This window comes from Felis catus, chromosome C2 (genome assembly GCF_018350175.1).
Source record: "Felis catus isolate Fca126 chromosome C2, F.catus_Fca126_mat1.0, whole genome shotgun sequence".
Classification (NCBI taxonomy): Eukaryota; Metazoa; Chordata; class Mammalia; order Carnivora; family Felidae; genus Felis; species Felis catus.
Genome location: NC_058376.1, coordinates 134,224,696 through 134,248,723, shown reverse-complemented (window position 1 = coordinate 134,248,723; position 24,028 = coordinate 134,224,696). Strand labels below are relative to the sequence as shown.

At 39.1% G+C, this 24,028-nt stretch overlaps 1 protein-coding gene and 1 pseudogene across 12 annotated transcripts in view; both read left to right on the top strand.

The window, feature by feature from the left end:
• TBC1D5 (TBC1 domain family member 5) overlaps positions 1–24,028 on the top strand; it is a 545,542-nt gene that overhangs the window by 299,430 nt on the left and 222,084 nt on the right. For 10 of the 12 annotated variants that reach the window (XM_019810740.3, XM_045037659.1, XM_019810743.3 and 7 more), the window contains 5 exons: positions 638–727; positions 828–902; positions 2,268–2,335; positions 13,622–13,657; positions 23,321–23,423. In XM_019810740.3, the coding sequence (XP_019666299.2) occupies positions 638–727; positions 828–902; positions 2,268–2,335; positions 13,622–13,657; positions 23,321–23,423 (372 nt within the window). The remainder of the gene's footprint in view (positions 1–637; positions 728–827; positions 903–2,267; positions 2,336–13,621; positions 13,658–23,320; positions 23,424–24,028) is intronic. The other 2 variants (XM_019810750.3, XM_011286217.4) reach the window with 1 other exon arrangement.
• On the top strand, positions 16,551–19,009 carry LOC102902551 (annotated as a pseudogene).

The following is a 24,028-nucleotide window of genomic DNA, read 5'->3' as shown; positions in this document are numbered from 1 at the left end:
CCACCCCCCATTCCTTGTTGTTTAACTTTCAGTATCATTCGTTTGCTAAAAATAAACTCAAATCTAGATTTATTTTAATGTTGTATTAAACTAAATTAAATCAAATTTGTCTTTTTAAGAATGCTTGTTATTTTCATATGCTGATTGCCAGTTGCAGATTCCATTTCTGCTGTAAAAGGAATCACTTCATTTCTCAAGCTGTGCCCTCAGGTGTTTCTTCTCTGTCCTTTACCTGCCTGTTTTAAGACAAATCTTAAGCCTTGAGATTAATGATGGGACTTTGTGTCTGTCAATAGCCCAGTAACATAAGAATTTAAAATGGGAATTATACTTGAACCTCAATGAATTCTTCTTGTTCATTTTTAATATAAATTTGGAGGGGAGGTTGATTGAATTTTGTGGTGTAGCTTTTGTGATCTTGTTTTTTTGGCCTTTGTTCACTTTTTAAATTATCCAAATATGTATATTTCTTAAACATTCCCAAATATACTTTATTGGGAATTGGAATGATATGAATATGAAATAGAACGAATATGAATATCTCTTTCAGTTTTCAGGTGACTCTGTTTGGCATAGTTTTTTACATGTTACTTGTTATGATTTTTACAAAAGTTTCCTTTTTTTTTTTTCTCGACAGCTATTTCTTTGTGTTCTTCCTCAAGATAAAAGTCAGTGGATAAGTAGAATTAAAGAATTAAGAGCATGGTATAGCAACGTTAAAGAAATAGTAAGTTGTACTTTAATTAATATAATTGTTTTCTTATGTATGCTTTCAAGTCCAGATCAGTCCAACTCTGATCTTTGTGTTTCCTTTTTTTCTTTGCCAGCACATCACAAACCCAAGAAAGGTTGTTGGCCAGCAAGATTTGATGATCAATAATCCTCTTTCACAGGATGAAGGGGTAAAGTTCATCTTTATTCATATCTCAACTTCTTTTGCCCATAAGAATATGCTTATGAAACTGGTTATCAGTCACCATGAAAGCAATGTTATTTTGTGCCAACTAATTTTTTTTTACTCTGTATACTATATGACCTAAAACCTGATGGAAATTATTCCATACTGTATTCATCCTCTGTTATAGGAAGTTTATGATGTATTACTGTGGAATGGCACTATGGAGGAGAAGTCTCAGGGGACCATAAGAACTCAGAGTAAAACCAAAGAGCATAAAGAGGGGGATAGAGCTGTCTTATCAAGCTTGTAATGGGCAGTGGGGAGGCTCGGAAAGCCTCTCTTTATGATAACTTGGTGGGCTCACTTGGTGATAGATAGGGCTCACTTGGTGGACTAATCCAAGAAGAAGAGTAACTATTCAGAAGTTTTTAAAGATGGGTGCCTGGGTGGCTTAGTCAGCTAAGTATCCGACTTCGGCTCGGATTACGATCTCGCTGCCCGTGAGTTTGAGCCCCACGTTGGGCTGTGTGCTGACAGCTCAGAGCCTGGAGCCTGCTTCAGATTCTGTGTCTCTTTCTCTCTCTGCCCCTCCCCGGCTCATGCTCTGTCTCTCTCAAAAATAAATAAACATTAAAAATTAAAAAAAAAAAGTTTTTAAAGATAATGAAAAAGATCAGCCTGTCTCCACTCATATTCCAGTGAAGACTAAGAATAATTACTGCCTTAGAGGTATTGTGTATCTTCTTCGGTCACTGCTCTTAATTCCTGTTTCCCTGCTAACAGAAAATATTTTCCAGCTAATATCCTAATATTAGTGTTTCTTTTTTTTCCTGATACATATAGTTGTTACAACATAGTCTATAGGAGAGCTACATAAAATATTAAGTAAGTTTTAAAACTTTACTTAAATTCACATTTTAGTAGATGTTTAGATAGATCTAAACATCTATCTGGTCATGAAACCAAGCTTTGTAGAAAAACTCCTGTGTCTTTCTTAGTGCATTGGGAGTTCAAGTGAGGTTCAAGTTGAGACCAGTCGGTCCATGGCCCTGCTGTAACCCAAGCAGACCTCTTTGTTTTTGTAAGGGAAGTAGTGGATGTATGGCAGTAAAGCTATCATTCATTTTATATAGATGATACAAAAATTTTAAATATACATACTATACTATATATATGTATCACTGGAAAAATTGATGTTAGTATAAGAATGTGTTTCTGAGATTAGTTTTTAATATTTTTATTCCAATTTCAGGTTGTGAAATGATAACTCAGAGAAGGATAAATTTGATCATTTAAATTATTAAATGATATCATAAAAGTCAAGCAAAGGTGTGGGATTATTTTAAATAGGTTGTTTTCCTTATTTCAGAGTCTTTGGAACAAATTCTTTCAAGATAAAGAACTTCGATCGATGATTGAACAAGATGTCAAAAGAACGTATGTAGAACTTTCAGTGATACAAATTGATGTTATCTCTTTGTAACTTGGGCAAAATACAAAATCCATAGAGAAGCTCTAATTAAATGCAGTATTTTCCTTGTGTTAAAAACAAAGTTTTTTTGGCCATTTTTGGTAGTAACGATTATTTTCTATTCTTAAAATACAGTTTCCTCTTTTTAAAAATAAATTAAAATATTGATAATCTTAAAATAATATTTAATCCACTTTTTAATTTTCAACAATTTTGAAGTCATGTGCTCTGATTAAGGTTATATTATGTTGTCATAGTACTAGTATTCTTAGACAAATTTGTCTCTTGCTTTACACCTTTGAATCCCTTTCTAACCAAATTACTTTTTAGATGACAACTATTATTTTTACCCTCCTTATTTCTCTCTCAAAGTCATTCAGGTTTGCAAACAAACTCTTCTCCCAGTCTACTTAGTATTTCCCGCGTGCAAGAGTTGTTTACTTAGCACATAGTTAATATCTGTAACTTTTATATATTAGGCTTCATTTTGCTGGATCATGTAGTGGGAAGTACATGGAATTTGTGTAGAAAGGTCCTAAGATAAGTTCTAGCAACACACGGTATAATCTTAGGCAGATTACTTTCAACTAACGTCTTTCCTCCTCAGTGTCCTTTTCTGTAAAATGGGAATAATAGTTAACCGCCTCAAAGGACTGTTGTAGATTAATAAGCATAGTATTTTGATACGTTTACACTTTAAACTGTAAACAATTACATAAATGTTAGTAAATTTGATCTAACCAGAGGGATCTAGGACACGCCACGTATTTGCAGAGTCATGGATATCCCTAGTGCCTTCTTCCCGGTCGTACTGCAGCTTGGCACATCGACCCCACTGCTAGTTCAGTTGCTGCTAGACCTATTACACAACAAGGTCAAGGCCTCTGGTTCCCTGACATTCATCTCTTTCTAGGTCCCAAACACAGAATAATCAGATGACATAGACCGCTATTAAGATTATACTACATATTGGACAAATCAAATTTTCTATTTTAAAATGAAAATCAGGGGCGGGGTGCCTGGGTGGCTCAGTCGGTTAAGCGGCCGACTTCGGCTCAGGTCACGATCTCGCGGTCCGTGGGTTCGAGCCCCGCGTTGGGCTCTGTGCTGACAGCTCAGAGCCTGGAGCCTGTTTCAGATTCTGTGTCCCCCTCTCTCTGACCCTCCCCCGTTCATGCTCTGTCTCTCTCTGTCTCAAAAATAAATAAACGTTAAAAAAAATAAAATAAAATAAAATAAAATAAAATAAAATAAAATAAAATAAAATAAAATGAAAATCAGTGGAGGGGTGCCTGGCTGGCTCAGTCAGTAGAGCATGCAATCTTGATCTTAGGGTTGTGGGTTCAAGCCCCACGTTGGGCCTAGAGCTTACTTGAAAGAAAGAAAGGAAGTTAGGAAGGAAGGAAAGAAAAAAGGAAGAAAGGAAAGAAGAAAGGAAGGAAGCAAGAAAGGAAGGAAGAAAGAATGAATGAACAAACGTTCAGAGTATGATAGAACTGTATGTAACTGGCAATGGTGGCAGGTTGGGGAGTGAGAGGTATGGGATCATTTTGATGAGCTGAGTTATCTGGTTAACCAAGGAGTAACCGATAATAGGGAAACTACTCTCAGAGGAGCTGGGTGGCAACGCTTGACCTCTAGTATGTAGTTTCAGAAAGTAGAAAGCCATTATACTGGTGCTCAGAAGACACTCAAATATTTGTTAGAAAAAACAAAAGAATGAATTTCCTCACCAATAGTTTAAGTAATTGTATAATCAGTGGCGATAAAGCAGACCTCTTAAAAACAAAATGCATGGTATATATTGCTGACCAAACAGTAAAGGTATCCCTTTTTTAAAACATTGGTAGGCAGTTGTCTTAGAAACTTTGACCTCTTCAGCTTAAAGTGGCTAATAAGAAGGATTATGACCAATCTTTCTACTGTTACCAAATGAAAAGAGGCACCATGGCACTGAGCAGAAGCACACACTCAGAGGCCCTGTCGGCCACATTGGCTAAAAGACAAAACAAACAAAGAGAAGGGGAAAATAAAGCTCAGACAGCCAAACCACATAGGAAGTGGCACTGAGAGCCTGTTGATCATTTTGGTTACTTAGCGCAAACATGTCTGCTTTGCTGTGTGAGAAAGTGTTACTTCTTGAAAACTGTGTTCTTGGAACTATTTTTTTTTAATTAATGTTTTTTTTTTTTTATTTATTTTTGAGAGAGAGAGAGAGAGAGAGGGTGTGTGAGCGGGGGAAGGGCAGAGAGAGAGGGAGACACAGAATCTGAAGCAGGCTCCAGGCTTCAAGCTGACAGCACAGGGCCCGACGCGGGGCTCGAACTCATGAACCGTGAGATCATGACCTCAGCCGAAGTCGATGCTTAACCGACTGAGCTACCCAGGCGCCCCAAGAACTATTTGGTTTTATATCTTCTGTGTATTTTTCATATAAAACTGGGCGTGTGTGTGTGTATAACACATATATGGCTGACTTTTTTTCTTATAATTGGTCTCCACTGGTACATTTTAATTCAGTTTGCAATCCTGAGATTCAGGGACGGCAGTCAGGAGACCTTATAGTTCACAGCATAGAATGGAGGGGGTTGCACATCTTCTTCCCCAGAAGCCTCTCCCATGGTTCTCCTCCACATTTAGAGTAAGTAAGTCTCCTTGCCATCTCTGTATAAATTCTATGGCAAATGACTTAGCTTGTAAGGTAAGACTGTCAATCTCACTTTAAGCCACCAAATTGCCTAATGATAAAAGCCAAATAGCTTGAATAATTATACTACTTTAGGTAATACACTCTTTTTATAAAGCACCACATGATCTAAAATCCAAGGTTTTCAATCCGGTCTGTAAAGCACCTCATTATGCCATAGGGGAAGAAAGGAAGAAATACAGCTCAGTGAATGTTATGTAGTGTTACTCATTCACTAGCATCTGCGATAAGAATTCTGTTTCTTGGAATGTATGTTTACTGAATGTCTGCTATGTTCCAGGCTTATCCTTTGCATTGTGGGAACAGAGTGGCGGATAAGACAGACAGGGTCCTGCTTTCATGGGATATACATTTTAGTGTTGGAGGGATGGGGGTGGGGTGAGACAATCAGCATGTATAGATAAAGAAGATGATTGTGGAGGGTGGTAATTGCTGTGAAGAAATAAAGCAGGGTGATAGGATAGTTAGAGGGATGGCTGTTTTAGGAACAGTGATTAGAAAAGGCATCTCTGAGAAGATGACATTTGAGCTGAGATGTGAAAAATTTTTAAAAGCCAGCCCTGTGAAGATCTAGGGAAAGAATATTCCAGGCAGAGGGAACAGTTAGTGCAAAGTCCCTTCGTGAAAATATTTTGAGAAACTGAAGGGGGGCAGGTACGGCTGGAAGCAAGCGATGAAAGAGGGGAAATCTGCAAGAAAGCAGATGCCGGTCAAGCAGTCCTGCAGGCCACAGTAAGGAGTTTGGATTTTATTGCAGTTGCAATGAGAAGCCATTGGAGGATATTGAGCAGAGGTGTGATATCTAAAAAGATCATTGTGGCTGCTGTGCAGTGGGGTGAATAGAGATCCACAAGGAAGCTGGGAAAATAGCTAGGAGTCTTGTGGTATCCCAAGTTAAGTAGTGTTAGTGACTTAGACTAAAGGTGTAATAATAAAGATGGTTAGGAGTAGATAGACTGAGGATATGCAGTTTATATTTGTAAATATGGGTTAGGATGTCATTATATGTAGATTTCTCATGTTCAATCAATTCCTTTCCATTTTTACTGCCCTGTGTTAAGTCCTTTTTTACCTCTTTCCTAGAGTCTCTCACTTGTTTAGTTTTCTCTTCAGATTCATTCTCTTTCTCCTCTAGTCGAATCCATGCGTTCCAGCCTTATTTTCTCAAAGCACACTTTGAGTCATGCTACTTGCCTAATCTAAAGCCTTCTATGACTCTTTGTGGTCTGCGCAAGAACGGACTTACCCAGACCCCCTAACACACAGACGGTTCTCTTTTAGAGTTTTCCAGCTCTCTCTCTGTTACTGATGTCTAGTTTAACTCTATTGTGGTCTGAGAGCAGACTTTGCATGATTTTCTCTCTGCCAAATTGCTTAAGGTGTGTTTTGTGGTCCAGAATGTGGTCTCTCTTGGTGAATGTTCCCTGTGAGTTTGAGAAGATTGTGTATTCTGCTGTTGGTGGTGGAAGAAGTACATAGATATTAGTATATTCAGTAGACTTATGATGTTGAGCTCACCTATATCCTTCTGACTTTCTGCCTGCCAGATCTGTCCATTTCTGACGGAGGGTGTTGAACTTGCTAACCATGATAGTGGATTTTTAAATTTCTCATTGCAGTTTTATTAGTTTTTGCTTCACACAGTTTGATGCTCTCTTGTTTAGTGCATACATGTTAAGGATTGATATGTCTTCTTGGAGAACTGACCCCTTTATTGTTAGCTAATGCCCCTTTAAAAAAATCTTCTAATTAGTGTTGGCATGATATATTTTTCTTCATTTATTTACTTTCAATCTAAATGTGTCTTTATATTTAAAGTTTATTTATTTTGAGAGAGAGCAAGAGTGTGCATGTGCACACATAGGGGAGGGGCAGAGAGAGAGAGAGAGAGAGAGAGAGAGAGAGAGAGAGAGAATCCCAAGCAGGCTCTTCACTGTCAGCCCAGGGCCCTGATGTGGGGCTCTATTCCATGAACCATGAGATCATGACTTGAGCCGAATTCAAGAGTTGCTTAACCGACTGAGCCACCTAGGCACCCCTGAATGTGTGTTTATTCTTAAAAGTGGGTTCCGTCTGGGCAGCATATATAGTTGGGTCCTGTTTTTGATCAACTCTGACGATCTCTTTTAGTAGGCGCATTTAGACCATTGACCTCTAAAGTGATTATTGATACACTTGGATTATTATCTATCATATTTGTTATTCTTTTCTATTTGTTACCTTGTTCTTTGTCTTTGTTCTTTGTTCTTCGTACCTTGTTCTTGTCCTGTTATTGTCTTCCACCCTTTTTCTACCTTTTGAAGTTTTAATTGAGCATTTTATATTATTTCATTTTCTTTCCTTTCTTAGCATACCAGTTGTACTTCTTTTACTTTTTTTAGTGGTTGCCTTAAAGTTTGCAATTTGCATTTGAGGTAATCCAAATCCACTTTCAAATAACACTATACCACTTCAACAGTGTGAGTACTTTATAATAACAGAGTAATCTTAATTCCTTCCTCCTATCCTTTGTAACACTGCTGTTATTCATTTCATTTATATATAAGCATATTCATACCTATGTTTGTATATATACACACATATAAGCATACATGGTTGGATACATTGTTGGTATTATTATGTTAAACAACTGGTATCTGTTGTATCAATTGAGAATAAGAAAACTAAGTTTTTTTACTTATTCCTTCTTATGTTCTTCCTTTATATTTTTTGATTTTCTGTAGTTGGAAGATGATATGCCTAGGCACAGCTCTTTGGCATTTACCCTGCCTAGTGTCCTCTGACCTTCCTGGATCTGTGGTTTTGTGTCTGACATTCATTTGGGGAATTCCTCTGTCATTATTGCTTCAAATATTTCTTCTTTTGTTGTTCTACATCTGTTTCTAACTCTCTCCACCTCCTTAGATGAGACAGGATAGTTAAAGTGGACTGGAGTTGGGTATTTCCCTTCCCCTAGGTCAGTTAGGGTCTAATAATACCCCAGCAGATTAGGCTCTGGGTAACTGGTTTTCCCTGAAGGCAGATTTTGTTTAGAACAGAGTGCTATGTTCAGAATGGCTCCTTCTCCCTATCCCCCTCTTCCTGTGGGAAGCCGAGGGGATCTTTTTGTTTACTGTGGAAGCCTGGTCAAGCTCTTGGAGGTGTTTGGGCGGGTGGGGGGCTTCCTATTGTCAGGTCCCTTGGAGTATTTAACTCAGAGTTGTCCATCCCAGCAGTTGGTTAAGTATAGTTCAGGTTTTCCTATCCTGCACTGGTTCCTGCTAAGGGTTTTGCTTGTGAGTTGTGCTCTGATTAACTTGTGACTGCCCATGTTTGCCTGTCTGTTTGCCCTGTGTCCTCGCCTCTCTTACAGATCCAAGAAGAGTTGTTGGTTTTTCAGTCTGCTCGGCTTTTTACTTGTTCTTAGGATGGAGTAGTGATGTTCAGGTTCCTTAGATGCAGAACCAGAAACCTGAAGTCCTTCTACAGTTCTGTTTGAGACCAGTGCTCTAGCATTATTGCATTATTTCCTGAATGGGTTTTGTGCTTTCCATTTTCCATGCTTTGCATTACTTGGTTCTCCTCTGCTGGGATGCCGCTCCTTCTCATGGCTCCCTTTTGGATTCCTGAAACTTCATTTTTAAAGGCCTGGGTTCATCATCACCCTGTTCATGAAGTATTTTCCAGTCTTTACAATTAGAAGTAATTTGTGTCTATTCTGTGTTGTAGTAGAACTTCTTAATAACATTTTGATGACATTACTTAATTTTGTTGAGTCCTATATTTACTTAGACCTGCCAGTGCATTCAATCTGCCAGTGTATTCAATACTTTTATATTAACCTCCTCAGGGTGCCAGGCACTGGAGATGCCAAGATAAATATGGCATGGACCCTTAAGAATCTCAAAGTCTAGGGGCGCCTGGGTGGCGCAGTCGGTTAAGCGTCCGACTTCAGCCAGGTCACGATCTCGTGGTCCGTGAGTTCGAGCCCCGCGTCGGGCTCTGGGCTGATGGCTCGGAGCCTGGAGCCTGTTTCCAATTCTGTGTCCCCTCTCTCTCTGCCCCTCCCCCGTTCATGCTCTGTCTCTCTCTGTCCTAAAAATAAATAAACGTTGAAAAAAAAAATTAAAAAAAAAAAAAAAAGAATCTCAAAGTCTAATAGAGAAAGCGGCCACACAAAAGTTACAGCGCAATATAACTGGTGCTGTAATCGAAACAGTATGTGTGAGAGCTCTGGGGTTAGCCCAGGTCTCCTCTTTCAAACCTACCGGTAGCCCCTTAGAGGGCATGGACCTAATCTTGTTTTTGTGCCACCTGCAGAGTCAAGTCGATGCTTACTAAAGGCTCATTGATTGTGAATCTTATCACTGATGATCAGTATTGCTCAATTTTAGTAGTAACAATCTTTAACATTCTTAGTCTTCAGAGACATAAGTGTGCTTTAAAAAAAATATTGTTATTAGCCTTCTAGTCCAAGTTTAAACAAGATAATTTCATCTCGTAAGCTGTGTTGTTGCCATCATTATTGAATTTGTTTGATCTGAATATGTCACTGTATTAAAATATTATCTCCTCTTCAACTAGTTTTAATATTCCTTTATTCTACTAACCCTTTTTTGCCTCAAAGCGTTTTGTATTCATTTCAATTAATTGTTCCTTATCTCAACCTAATGAGGTTGTTACTGTTCTCATTTTTATTACTGAAAAAACTGATAATCAAAAGGTAAATCAAGAAGCTTCCAATTTACAGCGTTTCTAATTCAGAGCTTGAATCGTCCATTCTGAACCAATTTTGCCATGCTTCAAGGGCTGTAACATTGAATGAAATACAGTATTATTTAAAATGATGGGAAATATTGAATTCAGCATAAAATATCCCTTCTGCATTAGATGCCAAAGAAGTCTGTTATTTGGTCTATCAAGGTCTATTCTGAAAGTGTATTTGTAGTGTATATAATATCGTTTGCAAATTAACATATTTATAAGCTATTGCCAAATAGTATTATTTCTTCTTCGGCTGCTTTCTTCCTGTCTCTTGAATTAAAAGATTAAAATTCTTTAACTATCACCACTATAATTTTGAGTGTATTTAAAGTTTATCTGATGGCCTGTTGGATATAGTAGTGAGCATCTTCAAGTTTTGGTCTTTTATGTTTCCGGTTACTGTAGGGTTACTGCAGTAGCACCTCAGGCAGTTAGACTCAGCACTTCATTACATTCTCCACGATATGGTTAGATCTTCAAGAATTCAACTTTCTTGGGACTCCTGGGTGGCTCAGTCAGTTAAGCATCTGACTTTGGCTCAGGTCAGGATCTCTCCATTCCTGAGTTTGAGCCCTGCATTGGGCTCTGTGCTGACAGCTCCTAGCCTGGAGCCTGTTTCAGATTCTGTATCTCCCTCTCTCTCTCTTCCCCTCCCCGACTTGTGTCTGTCTCTCACTCTCAAAAATAAACATTAAAGAAAAATTTAGAAAAAAATTTTTTTCTAATTTAAAAAAGAATTCGACTTTCACATTTTAGTGCTTCCTTTTGGTTATAGTTTATGTATGGATCAAGCTTTAGACACAAATGTATATAAGTAGACTTTATCCTCTCAGTATTTTTTATGTTGTAATTTAATATTTTGCGGATTCATCCATAATTGCTAAAATTCCCTTTTTAAAACTGTAGACATGTGGTGTCCACTTTGGTAGCCACCAGGCACATGCAGCTATATAAATTTAAATTAAGTGAAATTAAAACTTAAATCTTCATACACAATAGTCATATTTCAAGTACTGATGGCTGTTGGATGTGACAACACAGATGTAGAACATTTCTGTCATAAAAAGTTTTACTGGACAGTGTTGCATAGCTAATTCATTGTTACATATTTGTGTATGATAGGAATGTCTGCATTTTATTTTTTATTCATGGTGAGTTTTTAGACATGGTCTATGTTAAATACTTTTATTTCCTTCCTCTGCCGTTAGGAGTACCTCCGTGAATTTTTACCATACACAAGTCTCATCTGAATTTTTGGTTGAATTTACTTATCACCTTACATTGTAGTGGGCAGCTTGAAATTAGACTACTTGAAAATTGTTCCTATATTAACGACACACAGAAGTGATTTTACAAAGTGAATTTGTTGGTTTTTAAATTTTTTCTTAAAGACCATCTTCTCCAAAGTTCCCATTTTGAGAAAAATAACTGCCAGTCCTCTGGTCTGACATTGATCACTGCATGTTACAAAGTTAAGATTCCTAAATGCTGGTCTCTTTTATACAGTTTCCTCTAAGCCCATTTTTTACTTAAATTAAAAAAAAATTCCTTAGGGGAATGAAGATCTTACAAGCAGTTTCAGAGCAGAATTGATTTTGGTTTGTGTTAATGCAGACAATCTGCCCAGTGTTAAAATGTTAAAGAGAAAAAAAAAAAAAACACACAAGCTGCCATATTCGTGTGATCACACCAAAATAGCAGCTTGTATTTATATTTTCAGTCTCCTCGAGGTGGACTGCAGGCACACATGAATGAGTGGATGTAGTTGGTGTTGTGTTGTGATTTTATTTAATGCAGGCAAAGTACATGCTTGTGCATGCACGACCAGCCCTCACATATGCACTTGTTCACAGCCGGGGAAGTGGAAACTACAACACAAGCCGCTCTCTAAGAGTTGTCGGCAACCTGTGTGTGTGTTTCTTAAATATTAAAGAGGGGAAAAACAGATTTTCAGGAATACGAGAAACCATTCTCCTTGTCAAATGGCCTGTAGTCCTGCCTCATTTGACAACATTTAAGGTAAAAACAAAATATTTTATTGTTATTATAGTTGCATATACATATTTAGAAGTCTGTGTTTTCCTTTACCGCTCCTGTTTTTAACATGTATCTTTCCCATTTCTATTTCATTTAGGCGTGCAGATTCTTACCACACATTTATTCTAATTTATGGGATTTTTTTTTTAATTTGAAAACAATTCTTTAGTACTTGAGTGAAAACGTTAGATGTATTTGCTGCAGGTCGCACCATCATCGTGCTTTGGTCAGCTTCCTGATGCCCCTAACCTTTGGACTTCGGGAGCAGTGCTACATGAAGCAGCAGTTACAGATCTAGCACCACGGGCTCTTGACCACAAGCGGTTTTGCTTTTGAGATCCTCCTTGTTTTACATTGAGCCAGTTCTTTCAGCACTGTCTGTGGTTGTGGGCTCACATACTAATCGTCAGCGGGTTCAGAAGTCAAGTCTGGTGGGTGGTCAAGAAATAGTTCATCCTAAAATATTCCTACTAGGCACAACCTGTTTAGTAGTGTAACATAATCTTTTCAGAACTTAAATGCAGGTTCAGAATTGAAGCTCCACTGGTACTTTAGGGGCAGATGCTTTGAATTGCTTTAAAATGTTTTAATTATTGAAAAGCTGCAAAATCAAGTCTGTATTTTCAGTTGTGACAGACTCTTACATGTAAAGTGCACACATCTACCCACCTGTATATTTTTTTCCTAATTTTTCACCTTTATGGTATAAGTAGAAAGTTCTTTATTTTTGTTTTTTTTTTTTTGAGGCAGGGAGGCAGTGAGGTAGAGGGCTTGCTATGTAACTCAGAGCACTGGAGAACTAGACAGAAACTGTGATGAAAATGTCTAATTAGATGGTGACACCTACCATCTCCTGAAACTCCAGCCCTACCCGCCTTTTCCCCACTATGTGTTCTTTCATATTTCCTGTCCTGTAACCCTTCTGCTTCATCATCTCACTTGTGTGGTGATTTCAAATCCCTACCTTCCATCTAAGACTCTCAGAGATTTTCTGCTATCCTCTTGGGCTGGATTCTGCCTGTGGTCATCACAACAGATTTCTACCTTCCCCCCCCCCCTTTCCTTTTTAAAATCAGTGTTCACCTTCAGTTTATGGCCTGTGGAAACTGTACGTTGCTCTTGTCTTTATTAATTGCAGAAACAATGACACAACTCTGGCCCAGCCTTTCTTAGGCTTCACCTTCCCACCTCTAGTCCCTGAGTCCATAGATTTCATTTTTTATCTTTCATTGGCTTGTTTATAGGTTTGTGGGTTCAGTAACTCATTCAACAAATACTACTTGGGAAATTACTGTGTCCTAGCTGCTGTCCTAGAAGTTGAAGGCCCTGATAAAGAAAATAATGCCTGCTTTGTTCTTTTACCAGTCGTGTACATTTCATTATAATTATCTTTCTTTAAAAATATCTGTCAGATGTCTATTATCTTCACTAGATTTTCTTGAGTGCTTAGTTCTTATGCTTTGTATCTTATATTTTGTATGTTTCTTCAGCGTTTCATTCTAATGCTTTGTATCTGGCTCTCATAATAGGCATTTGTGTTATCGGTAGTCCCCTAATTAAATCTTTTTATTTTGCAAATCTGGAAAGTTGAAACTAAGAAAAAATAGGACTTAGGAAAGTATAATTTGTTAATGGCCAAAATGGAAATAATACCTAGGACTCCTAGTCTTTCCATACCTCTGTAATATTTTATGTTAATGTTGTTTGCCTGGACTTAACACTTTCTCAATTCAAGAAACATTAAGTGAATACCTTTTATATGCAGAGCACTCTGTGGAGCGAACAGGAGATGGAAACATAGGTGAGTTATATAAATCTTCCTCAGAAAGAGGTGGAGATTAAATCAATGCAGTTTGTACCCTCTGGGCGTATATACTCTAATGCAGAGTTCCTCAAGGCTGGGAGCACTGACCTTCTGGGCCAATTCTTTGTTGTGAGAGGCACTCATGCACGGTGTGGGACGTGCAGCACCATCCCTGACCTCTCACTGCTTAAGGCTCTGTAAGGCCTGGTGTTAAATCTTTATAGGGCCTCAGGGTGTCCTGTCTCACAGAAGGGTTCTCTGAGGCACCACTTTAGAGCTTTCTGAGTTCTTAACAAAAGATTTTACACTGACTCCCTCGGTTTCATCTTTAGACTTTTTTTTTTTTTCAAACTGTGTTTTAGATTTGATCTTTGCCCAGAAGCACTTTCTTAATGTTAGCATTATTTGCTGGATAAAGAGGCTGAGAATGAGAAGTTTTATTTTCAAACCCAGCAAGTCCTAGAACCTTTATGTTTAGCAATTCTCTCTTTTGCTTCTCTCCTCTTTCATTCTACCACAAGCAACAAATATAATTCAAGCAGCACCTTCAACACTCTGCCTGGATAGCTCCTTAGCTAGGTTACCCAGTTTATGTGGTACATTTTCAATTTTCCATATAACTAGAGGCTGCCATGTTGCTGCTACACAATACGGAACCTTCTTCCTCCATTTTTCCTATAATTTTTTCCTTACTTTCATTTAAGCTTCACTGGAAGCCTCCTCATGGGCTCTCTTTTGCTAGCAGCCTTTTTCACAACCTTTAATCTTTCACTGGTGCTATATCCAAAGTCCTTCCAGCTTCTGTCCAATCCCATAGGCACTCCTACCATGTATTTTATAGTTTTTTAATAACATCCCAGAATCAGGTATCAAAACCTATATTAGTTATCAATTGCTGCATAATATGTCAACCAAAGCCTAGTGACTTGAAACAATGATCATTTATTTCATAGTTGCTGCACACAAGCAATTTAGAACAGCTTAGCCAGAAGGTTCTGGGTTGGGAGTCTCATGAGTTTGCAGCCAGATATCAAGTGGAGCTGCAGTCATCTGAAGGCTTGACTAAGGCTGGGGGATCCATATTGGTTCCTCTCCATGTGGATCTTTCCATGAGACTGCTTATGTGTCTTTCTCCAGAGAAGACTTCTCCCAGAGCAAGCAATCCACGAAGGAGGATGTTCTAAAGAATTTGCAAATGTCTTTTTAAAGCCATTGCACTCCACAGGTAGCTTCCCAGGCCTCCTGGATGGCCTTTTTCCTCCTATCCACATGGAAGAGGAAATGTGCATGGGGCCTGACCGAAGTGGACGTGACGGTTGAATTTTGTGGTCAGTCGTACATCATTTCCACTCTCATTTCATTGGTTAGCCCTCAGTCACATGTCTACAGCTAAACTGAGAAAGAAGCTGGGAAATTAAATCCAGCTGTGTGCCTGGAAAGACGAGAAAGCAGATTTGGTTGAGTAAGGAAAGTGGTGCAATCCTCAACCAAAACACGGAGCACAGGAAGAAAAAGTATGCCTGCTTTCATTCTGTGTGAAATTGCTCCTCTTCATGGTTTTTGCCTGATTTTCCACTTTTTCTCTAAGAAAACAATAAACCAGAAGAAGGTATTATCGTTATTTTGGTGTTTAATAGTATTCGAGGGAGTTTCCATCAGCTCATTTTAAATTTTGGATGAATGCTTGTTTTGAAATTCTGTTCTTGAAGTATGGGCATAACACCAGTTATTGTTCCTTCAAGTCCTTCTGTGCTTCTCTGTCCTACTGCATGATTATAAACCTTCACCAAGGGCTTTATTTATTCCCCTGGGGCATCTTATTGAATACTTGCATCTTCAGTAATTCATCTGGGCCCAATGCTTTGTCTGTTTTAATACTTCTAATTACCTAATTATGTACTATAGTGCGGTGACAAAGCCCTTTATCATTTCACTCTTTTCTTAACCCTTTTTTTGCTTAGAAAATACATATATTTTTTTGTCTTTTTGTTGTCTGAGGAACTCTTCATTATGGATTGCCCAGAAATTTGCCTGGCTTCTCTTTATTGTCTGTGTGTAATATGACGGACCATTAATTGCCCTGTTGAGTGTCTTTCTACTTATCTTACATCAGCCACCTGGGTTCCTGGTTATTGGGGCTCTAAAGCTGGTGTGTAGCTGTTCCTCCTCCCTCACTTGATTCCTTCCCATATACTGCAGTCACATGAGAAGATACCCAAAAGGCATGTAGAATAGTCTGGTTGTTGTAAGTTACTTTTTTGACAGAATTAGTGACTTTTCTGTCGTTCATGGATCTTAGATGTCCACAACAAGTATCCACGAACTAATGTAATGGGAGTCAACAGGATTTTTCAAAATTTTGCTGACCTTACTTGATTGAGGATAAGTAAATATTGATGAAGGGAAATTTTTCATTATATATGGGTTTTACGTAATAAAGGAGGATAAAATGATAGAATTATAGTTTTACTATTTACAATCTCTAATGAATTAATAGGTCTAGGCAATGATCACCAATGGTTGCTAGCATCATAAAAAGAAAGAAGCTGATATGTGCATCCTGATGGAGGTACGCAGTACAAGCCGTACGAGATCTATTGCTGCATCGTAAACCACCCCGAAGCTTAAAACAACAGCACTTACTTTGTAGATGAATCTAGTACGTGGGCAGGGCTGAGCCGGAGAGTTTGACTCTGTTCCACATGATGTTGGCCAGACCTGCTTAAAAGTTAGGGGCTGGAATCGTTCGAAGGCTTGTTCACTCCCCTGTTTGGCTATTGAAGCTGGCTCTCAGGGGAGGCCTTCTCTGCAGCTGTGACCAGAACACCTCCACAAGGCCCTCCCACGTAGCTACTTGACTTAGGAGAAGCATGGTGTCTGAGTTCCAAGGATGGGTCCAGACAGAGAGCCAGACAGAAGTTGTGTGACAGCATCACTTTGTGAGAAGCTAGTCACTAAGGTCAGTACATATTCAGATGGAGAAGAGTTCGATTCCTCCACCTTTTCATAAGAGAAGTGTCAAAAAATTTGTTAACATGTATGAAAACCATCAATACCACCCATGAAGAATTTTGTTGAAAATTGAACTTGAATTTGATCAAGTCTGTAGACCTAACTACCAGTTTATAAGATATATAGGAGGAGGAGGAGACGTGTTAAATAACAAGATAGAGGAACAATAAGTAAAATTCAGAATGTGGGAAGTTTCTACAGGATAAGTAACCTGGCTTCTTTAACAAATACATTGGAGAGAGAGAGACAGGCGGGGGGGGGTGGGGGGGGTGGGGGGGGGAATAAATCTATAAAGTAAAAAAAATCTAAAGAGATACATCAACAAATTGTAGTGTGTGGACATTTCTTGGATTGTGACTTTGAACAAACTGAAAAAAATTAGGGAAATTTGCACATTGCCTGGATATTTGATTTAATTAATGGATTATTACTTTTATGAGTTGTGGTATCAGAATGGTACGTGGTTATGTGTTTAGAAAGCCCTTATCTTTTAGAGATACACACTGTGGTATTTATAGATGTGGCATCTCAGATTTGTTTCAAAATGCAGAATTGAAGGAAGAATATATATGAAACAAGAGTTGATTGGCAATGAAAGTGAGTGATGGATATATTGAGTCTACTATGGTCTGTTCTCTAGAAATGTTTGAGTTTTCTATAATAAGAGGTCTTTTAAGTCTTATAATGAAAACTAGAGTGCCTACGAATTTTGGGTTATTTCAAAATGCAGAACAAAACACACACACCAAAGTTTTATATCTCTTGGTATTAATTTTTAGTATGTAAAATTTGTCTGATTATAAGTTCCTTTACACATCTTGAGAGAGAAACTGCTTTATTTTAAATTTGATCACTTAAGTTAGAACTGAAATACTTTTTTTCATCAAGTAAACTCTTAGAGTCCCTTGGAGAGCCCTCATTTCTCCAGGCCCCAGCTTGGGGTGTCCCCGTTCCCCTCGGTGGGACACCTGGCTCCTATCTTGGCCTTCCCTCCCTGGCTAGGGGGTGGAGGCGATGGGCCTGGGACGGCCAAGCCTGGCCGGGTTGACCCTTGGACCTTGCAGAGCTTCCAAGGCCCTCCTGGTGATTCAGGAATCCTGGGTGTTGGTCCAGGCTCTGAGGTGTGAGGGATTCCTCCATGCCCCGCCCCACCATTTGAGTTCTGGGTAGGATGGCTACTATGGACATCAGGTTGGAGTGGGGCTTGTGCCCCCGTGCCCCAAGGTGGCCTAGAGACCTCCCAGGTAGAGGGCGAGTGGGGAGCTGGGGTGGAGAGAAACTCCAGTGGCGGGGGGCCTCCCCCAGCCCTGCGCTGCCCCACCTGGGGCCGTGAAGCCAGAAAAGGAGAAGCTGGAGTAAAATCCCGAAGAGTCCCAGGGCATCAGAGCTCTGCAGAAAGACCAGTAATGACTCACCAAGCTCCTGAAACAGAAGAGGATCGCTCCGGGATGTATTTAGGCCGATGTGGGGCTCACCCCGAGGGTTCTCTTTGGGAAGGTGTTTGGCCAAATGACCGTCTGTTGTTCTGAGGCTCTGTAGCTCAGTTTTAAGAACTTGTAATCCGTGTCCTGTGCTGCAGAAGTAGGAGGACGAAGCTGACAGTCATGAAAATCTGCAGGAGATAGGCAGAGCAGAGGCCCTTGTGCAGGCTCCAAAGAGTAAGTGAACAAGTATGAAGAACCGAGGGACAGTCAACCTGGAGGACGTGCTCCTGCAGTTCCCGAAACCCACCCTGCGGCAGATGAGCCACACAGCCCAGCAGCTTGGGCTGGAGAGGGATGTGCTCCGAGTGTGTTTCTGCAACCCTCGCCAGAAGGGCAAACGTCCAAGCAGTGACTGTTCGCTGGGAGAAGATCCTGAGGCTGCCGGGTCCCCTTTCTCAGGGGCACCGGCATGCTTTCTTCTGGCACCAGGGCCACATTTTGGTACCCCAGGCTACAGGGGCCCTCACTTCACTACCCTGTACTCCTCATTTCCTTTCCCTCTGTGTCTGTCACCACCCTGGGCTCTCCCATGCATTCAAACTGTGGTGCCTGCCCTTCCCAGAAATGGGGGTGGGGGTGGGGGGACTAGGAAGATAACCTGGGGTTTGTACCAGGGCTTTGGGATTACATTCTACATTCACTGAGAATGGATTTGGGAACACAAAGGGTGTGTGGGTAGAGGGTTTGGGGGGGGAACTGGTTGGAGGGAAGGTAAAGTTCAAGGATGCTCTTGTTTTTAATCCTCACATCACTCATCACTTTGTCCTTTTTTTTTTTTTAACATTTATATATTTTTGAGACACAGAGTGAGACAGAGCACTGGAGGGGCAGGGGTGTGGGGTCAGTACACAGAACCCAAAGCAGGCTCCAGGCTCTGAACTGTCAGCACAGAGCCCGACGTGGGGCTCGAACTCACCGACCGTGAGATCATGACCTGAGCCAAAGTCAGATGCTTAAACTGACTGAGCCACCCAGGCACCCCTCTCATCACTTTGTTTTTAAAGAAGCCTGGGATACAGTTTTAAAAAAAAAATTTTTTTTTGGCAATATTGTCTAAATTTCATCATGGAATATGTTACTATGACTTTCTCTTGGTTTTATCTATACCAGAGTTCCACTCTCACTTATTTCTATTTCCTTCCCATTTCCTGGCCAGATTTGGAAATTACTTCTCTTGGACTTCCATTTTCTGATAATAACATAACATAACTTATCCTCAGTCCCTATTTAGTGTGAATTTTTTTCCCTTTTATTTGCTTATCAGATATTTGACTTGAACTAATCTATAAACTTCTACAGTTTTAATTCTTTTTTTTTTTTTTTAATGTTTATTTATTTTAGAGACAGACAGAGCACAAGCAGGGTCAGGGCAGAGTGAGAGGGAGACAGAATCTGAAACAGGCTCCAGGCTCTGAGCTGTCAGCGCAGAGCCTGATGCCAGGCTTGAACTCACCATCCGTGAGATCATGACCTGAGCTGAAGCCGGACGCTCAACTGACTGAGCCACCCAGGCGCCCCTAGAGTTTTAATTCTTAAGTTGTTTTTTCTACCTTATCTTTACTGACGTTACTACCATTTCCTTTTTTTTTTCCCCATGATAAAAGGCCCACCTTGAGCCTGTATTCTGTGATTTTTTATTATTGTTTCAAAAGTAAATTTGCCTTTCCAATGATATTTGGGTTAGAATGGTATTCAAATTGCTTTCCTATCCTGATCAACACCAGGTGGCATGGGGTAAAAGAAAGCATAGAAGTGTAATGAATGGCAGGGAAGCTATTTTGAAACTTAAACCATATCATCAAAAACTGATTATTACTATTCCTAGAAAAGCTACTCACTGTACTTTTCTCCCTCTTATTTCTGATTCCTGTAGATGGTATGTTATGTCTTCTGGTTTGAAGCCTGACAATAAAACAATCAAATATTTGTTGTGGGAAATATATTACTATTCAGGTGTATTCATCAGCCTTTTGAGCTAGGTTCTTCTTGGTAACTCTGAACTCATGGAATTTTACCTAAATATGTTTATTTGGCCTATTGATAATTGATGAGTGAAGCAGATGGAAAGTACTGCTCCCCTAACTACCCAGTAATGTGGGGGCAGGTATTAATCACGGTGTCTCAGAATTCTTACCTGTGACCTTCTGAGTTAGACTAGATAATCTCCAAAGACTTATTGAGCTTAAATCTTCTCTGAATAGAAGTTCTTTTTCGAACTTCTTAAATAGCATAAACTTTTATATCTTTTAAAAAACTTTTCTGTATCTCTCTACGTTATTTATTTGGTGCTATGAAATCATCAGAATTTAGAGAACAAGTCACACTTTTCTGAAAAAGAGGGTATTGCGAAACTTCATAAATTGGCACTTTAGGATTGTAGATCGTGTGCTGTTGCGTAGATATGCTGTGTCTGCCTAATACACATTTTTAGTTGATTGGGTATTTGCTAAAAGTGGGTAATTTAAATTATCTACCTGCAATTTAATTCTTGTAGCTCTCTTGTTTTTAATCTTGCAAGTGGTTAGTATGCATTTAAATGAAACTATGAATCGGTATGTAATATAATTTACATTTTTAGTAGTTAGGTATTAAACTCTTACTATATAGTTCATAGGTATTTGTTACAAAGTGAGTTTTTAGTACTTTCTTGCAAAATCACTTCAGATTGCATCAGCAACACAGAATGTGGTTGTGCCATTGTGTATGGTAAATTTCCAAAGATGAGTTAAGGGAGGGGACATGCAAAATTGGGAAGCCATATGATCTAAATCATGGGGCAGGAAGCCTTCTTTGAAGACATGGCTAGGATGGTAACTAGGCTTAGTGTGGTGATCATTTCACAGTATATATAAATACTGTATCATTATGTTTTACACCTGAAACTAATATAATGTTGTATGTCAATTATACCTCAAATTAAAAAACAAAGACAGGGCAGATTTAAGTCCTCTAATGAGGAAGAAGGGGAAATAATTTCACTTCTCAGAAGGATTAATCTGTTTTTACCTTAGTGACTAAGTTTTCCCAAGAAATTTCTCTTTAGCAATTTATTTTAACTACTTACATGTCTTTCATCCTGATTACTTTAATTTGGGATATTTGACTTCTGTCCCACAGAAGTCATTTAAAAAGTGCTTGTGTTTCTTTCCTACGTCAGTGCATTTGACACCTTTCTGGAACCCCTGTGGCTTTTATGAAACAACATTGTTGCCCTGAATCTACTTCCAGGTTAAGTTTTCTCTTCTTTAGGAGCTAAGGTCACTTGCACCTAGTCACACTTCCTTGCCTGAGTAGGCACTGTCCAGAGGGGTCATCAAGTTCAGATTTAGGCAGGGATGTGAGGTAATCTGGCTCCCCGCCATGGGTTTGTTTTATTACTGGCATCCAAAAAAGAGGCTTCCTTTCTGCAAGAAAGAAAACCAAATATATGTGTCTGGGGACAATTGCACATCAAAGGGAATTTCAAGCACAAGTCACACAAACGGATGAAGATAAGACAGGCTTTAATTTATTAGAAAAACTAGGACCGGAAATGAGATGCTTCACAAACCACTAGTAGAGTTAACCCAGGAACCCAGCCTGGACTGGGGAGAAAGTTGTAACTCTCATAGGGAGGCAGAAAAGGATCAGGATGAAGCATAAAACAGCTGAAGTCTCCTGGAAAAGGCAGTAAGCCATTATAATATGAAGTAAAACAACCAGTTCTGCTCTTTAGAGGAGGCATTAAGGAGTATTTTTCTGTCTTGATGATGCCCTGTGCCTCCATATCTTGGGTACTCTTCCTCTTCAGCCTCTTTCCTGTCCCTCTTCTGCTCTAGTTCCAAAGCCACCTAATTCACTTCTTTATCACCTGAAGTACCAGTACTCAGAGACTAATGATCACCTCTATTCCTGCACATTTACTGCTTGCCAGGCACTGTTCCTGGTGCTTTAATGTTATCTCATCGTGGTCACAAGATCAGCATTATTATCCCCACATAATAGGTGAGGCAGTTAAGCAATCACTTACTCAAGATTATATACGTAGTAGTTATGCAACCTGAATTTGAACGCAGGCTTTTCTTCTCAGGTTGGTTATTTCTCCCCTTCACTTCATTATAATGCCCCCTTGTTCCTTCCTGTAATCTCTCCTCCTTCAAGGCTTATTCCCACTTAAAGTTACTCAGATACTGTTTTCTTTGTTACTTAGATATTCAGAAATGCAGAGTCACTCGGTAGTTTGTCTTCGTTTGTAAATTCAGCATTCAGAGATCTTTCCGGACCTGCCCACCTCTTCTTCGGTCTTGTTGTCCTTCTCTCAGCTGGCAGTGCTTCATGGAAGTACTTTTCTTTCTCATTACTGATTACCATACTGTGCTGTACACGTGGAATACTCACTGCCTTGTGTGCCTTCATCTGTCCTTCTGATCTGCTTCTCTTTCCCACTGATAGTCCATCTTCCTCCTCTCCTACAAATCTTTGTTCAAATCTTTTGTGCTTGAACCTATTTGACTGTTAACTCCTAGGTGATGTAATTTCTTCCCTTATATATTCACTGTGTATTATTGCTATGTATCTGTTCTTTGGAGTGTGCGGTTGTATATTCTTTCATTAAAAACAACAACGTAAGCTCCTTTCAAGTGGATACTGTGCCCTTTTTCTGTTTGACATTACCTCAGAGCACCTGGCAGAGGTTTTGATCCAGAGAACATTTAAACAATACTGACTGACTTGTTCCATTTGAAGTCTACATTTTAATCAGACAAAACTAACAGGGTGGTCATGTATAATAATTTAAATCCTGATATTTGCATTAAAAAAAAGATACTGATTTCTTCAAAAAGCTGATACATCCAAAATTACATTCTAGTCCTAAAAACCAAATGGGCCCAAAGGCTAGGATTCATTTTGCTTAAGAACTGTTGTATCCACTGTGTGAGGACTTGAAGCATATGGAGACATTTGAAATATTTAGGTGTTGAAAGGTATCGTTTCCCTCTGTATCATTTCTCATCCTTTGTTCCTTAACATTGTCAGTCTCACCAGTGGCGTAAGTTAGTTGCATGGCAAATACACGCTTGTACTAACACATAAAGTAACCCTTGATGCCTCTTAGAGATGAGAGTTTGAGGGTATTTCTTGGAATTGTGCTAGTCAGTTTTAATCCTGTGTTTTCTTTCTTCAGGTTTCCTGAAATGCAGTTTTTCCAACAAGAAAATGTGAGAAAAATTCTTACAGATGTTCTTTTCTGTTATGCTAGAGAAAACGAGCAGTTGCTTTATAAACAGGTAATGAAAATATCGTACAGGTGGCATCCATTGACTCAAAATTTTCTATACAGCTTGACAAATGATAGAGCAATAATGTAGCCTTTATTGTATCCAAAGTTGTATCATAATAGTAAAGCAATCAGAGAGCTGCTTGTCAGCTGCATGGTGAGAAAAGTAAGCTCATTGAAGCACATATGCTTCTTCCTTATTATAAGACATTCCACCAAATTGTCTTCTGTAAGGCGTTCAATCTTTTCTTTCAACTTTTGGGAGTTTGTTTATAAACAGCACCTTTGAAGCCAATCTAGTAATAAAACTTTTCAGAATTGTATATATAAATAGTGTTTATAAATACGTGACCTGCCGTGTAAAAAATAATCAAGTGTCCTTCCACTCTTTAAAAGTTACTGGTAATACGACTTCAGAAAGTTCCTGTAAATTTTTGGAAATTTATGATACTCTTTGTTATGCAGGTATCTGATTCATCCCCCATTACTAAAGGACAGAAGATTGTTGGGTTATGTTTTGCTCTCACTGAAATGTGAATTAGTTATTTAATATATAAAGAAGTATCTAGGTTTGTACTTAAGCTGATGGTGTTCCAATAAAAATACACGAAGTTG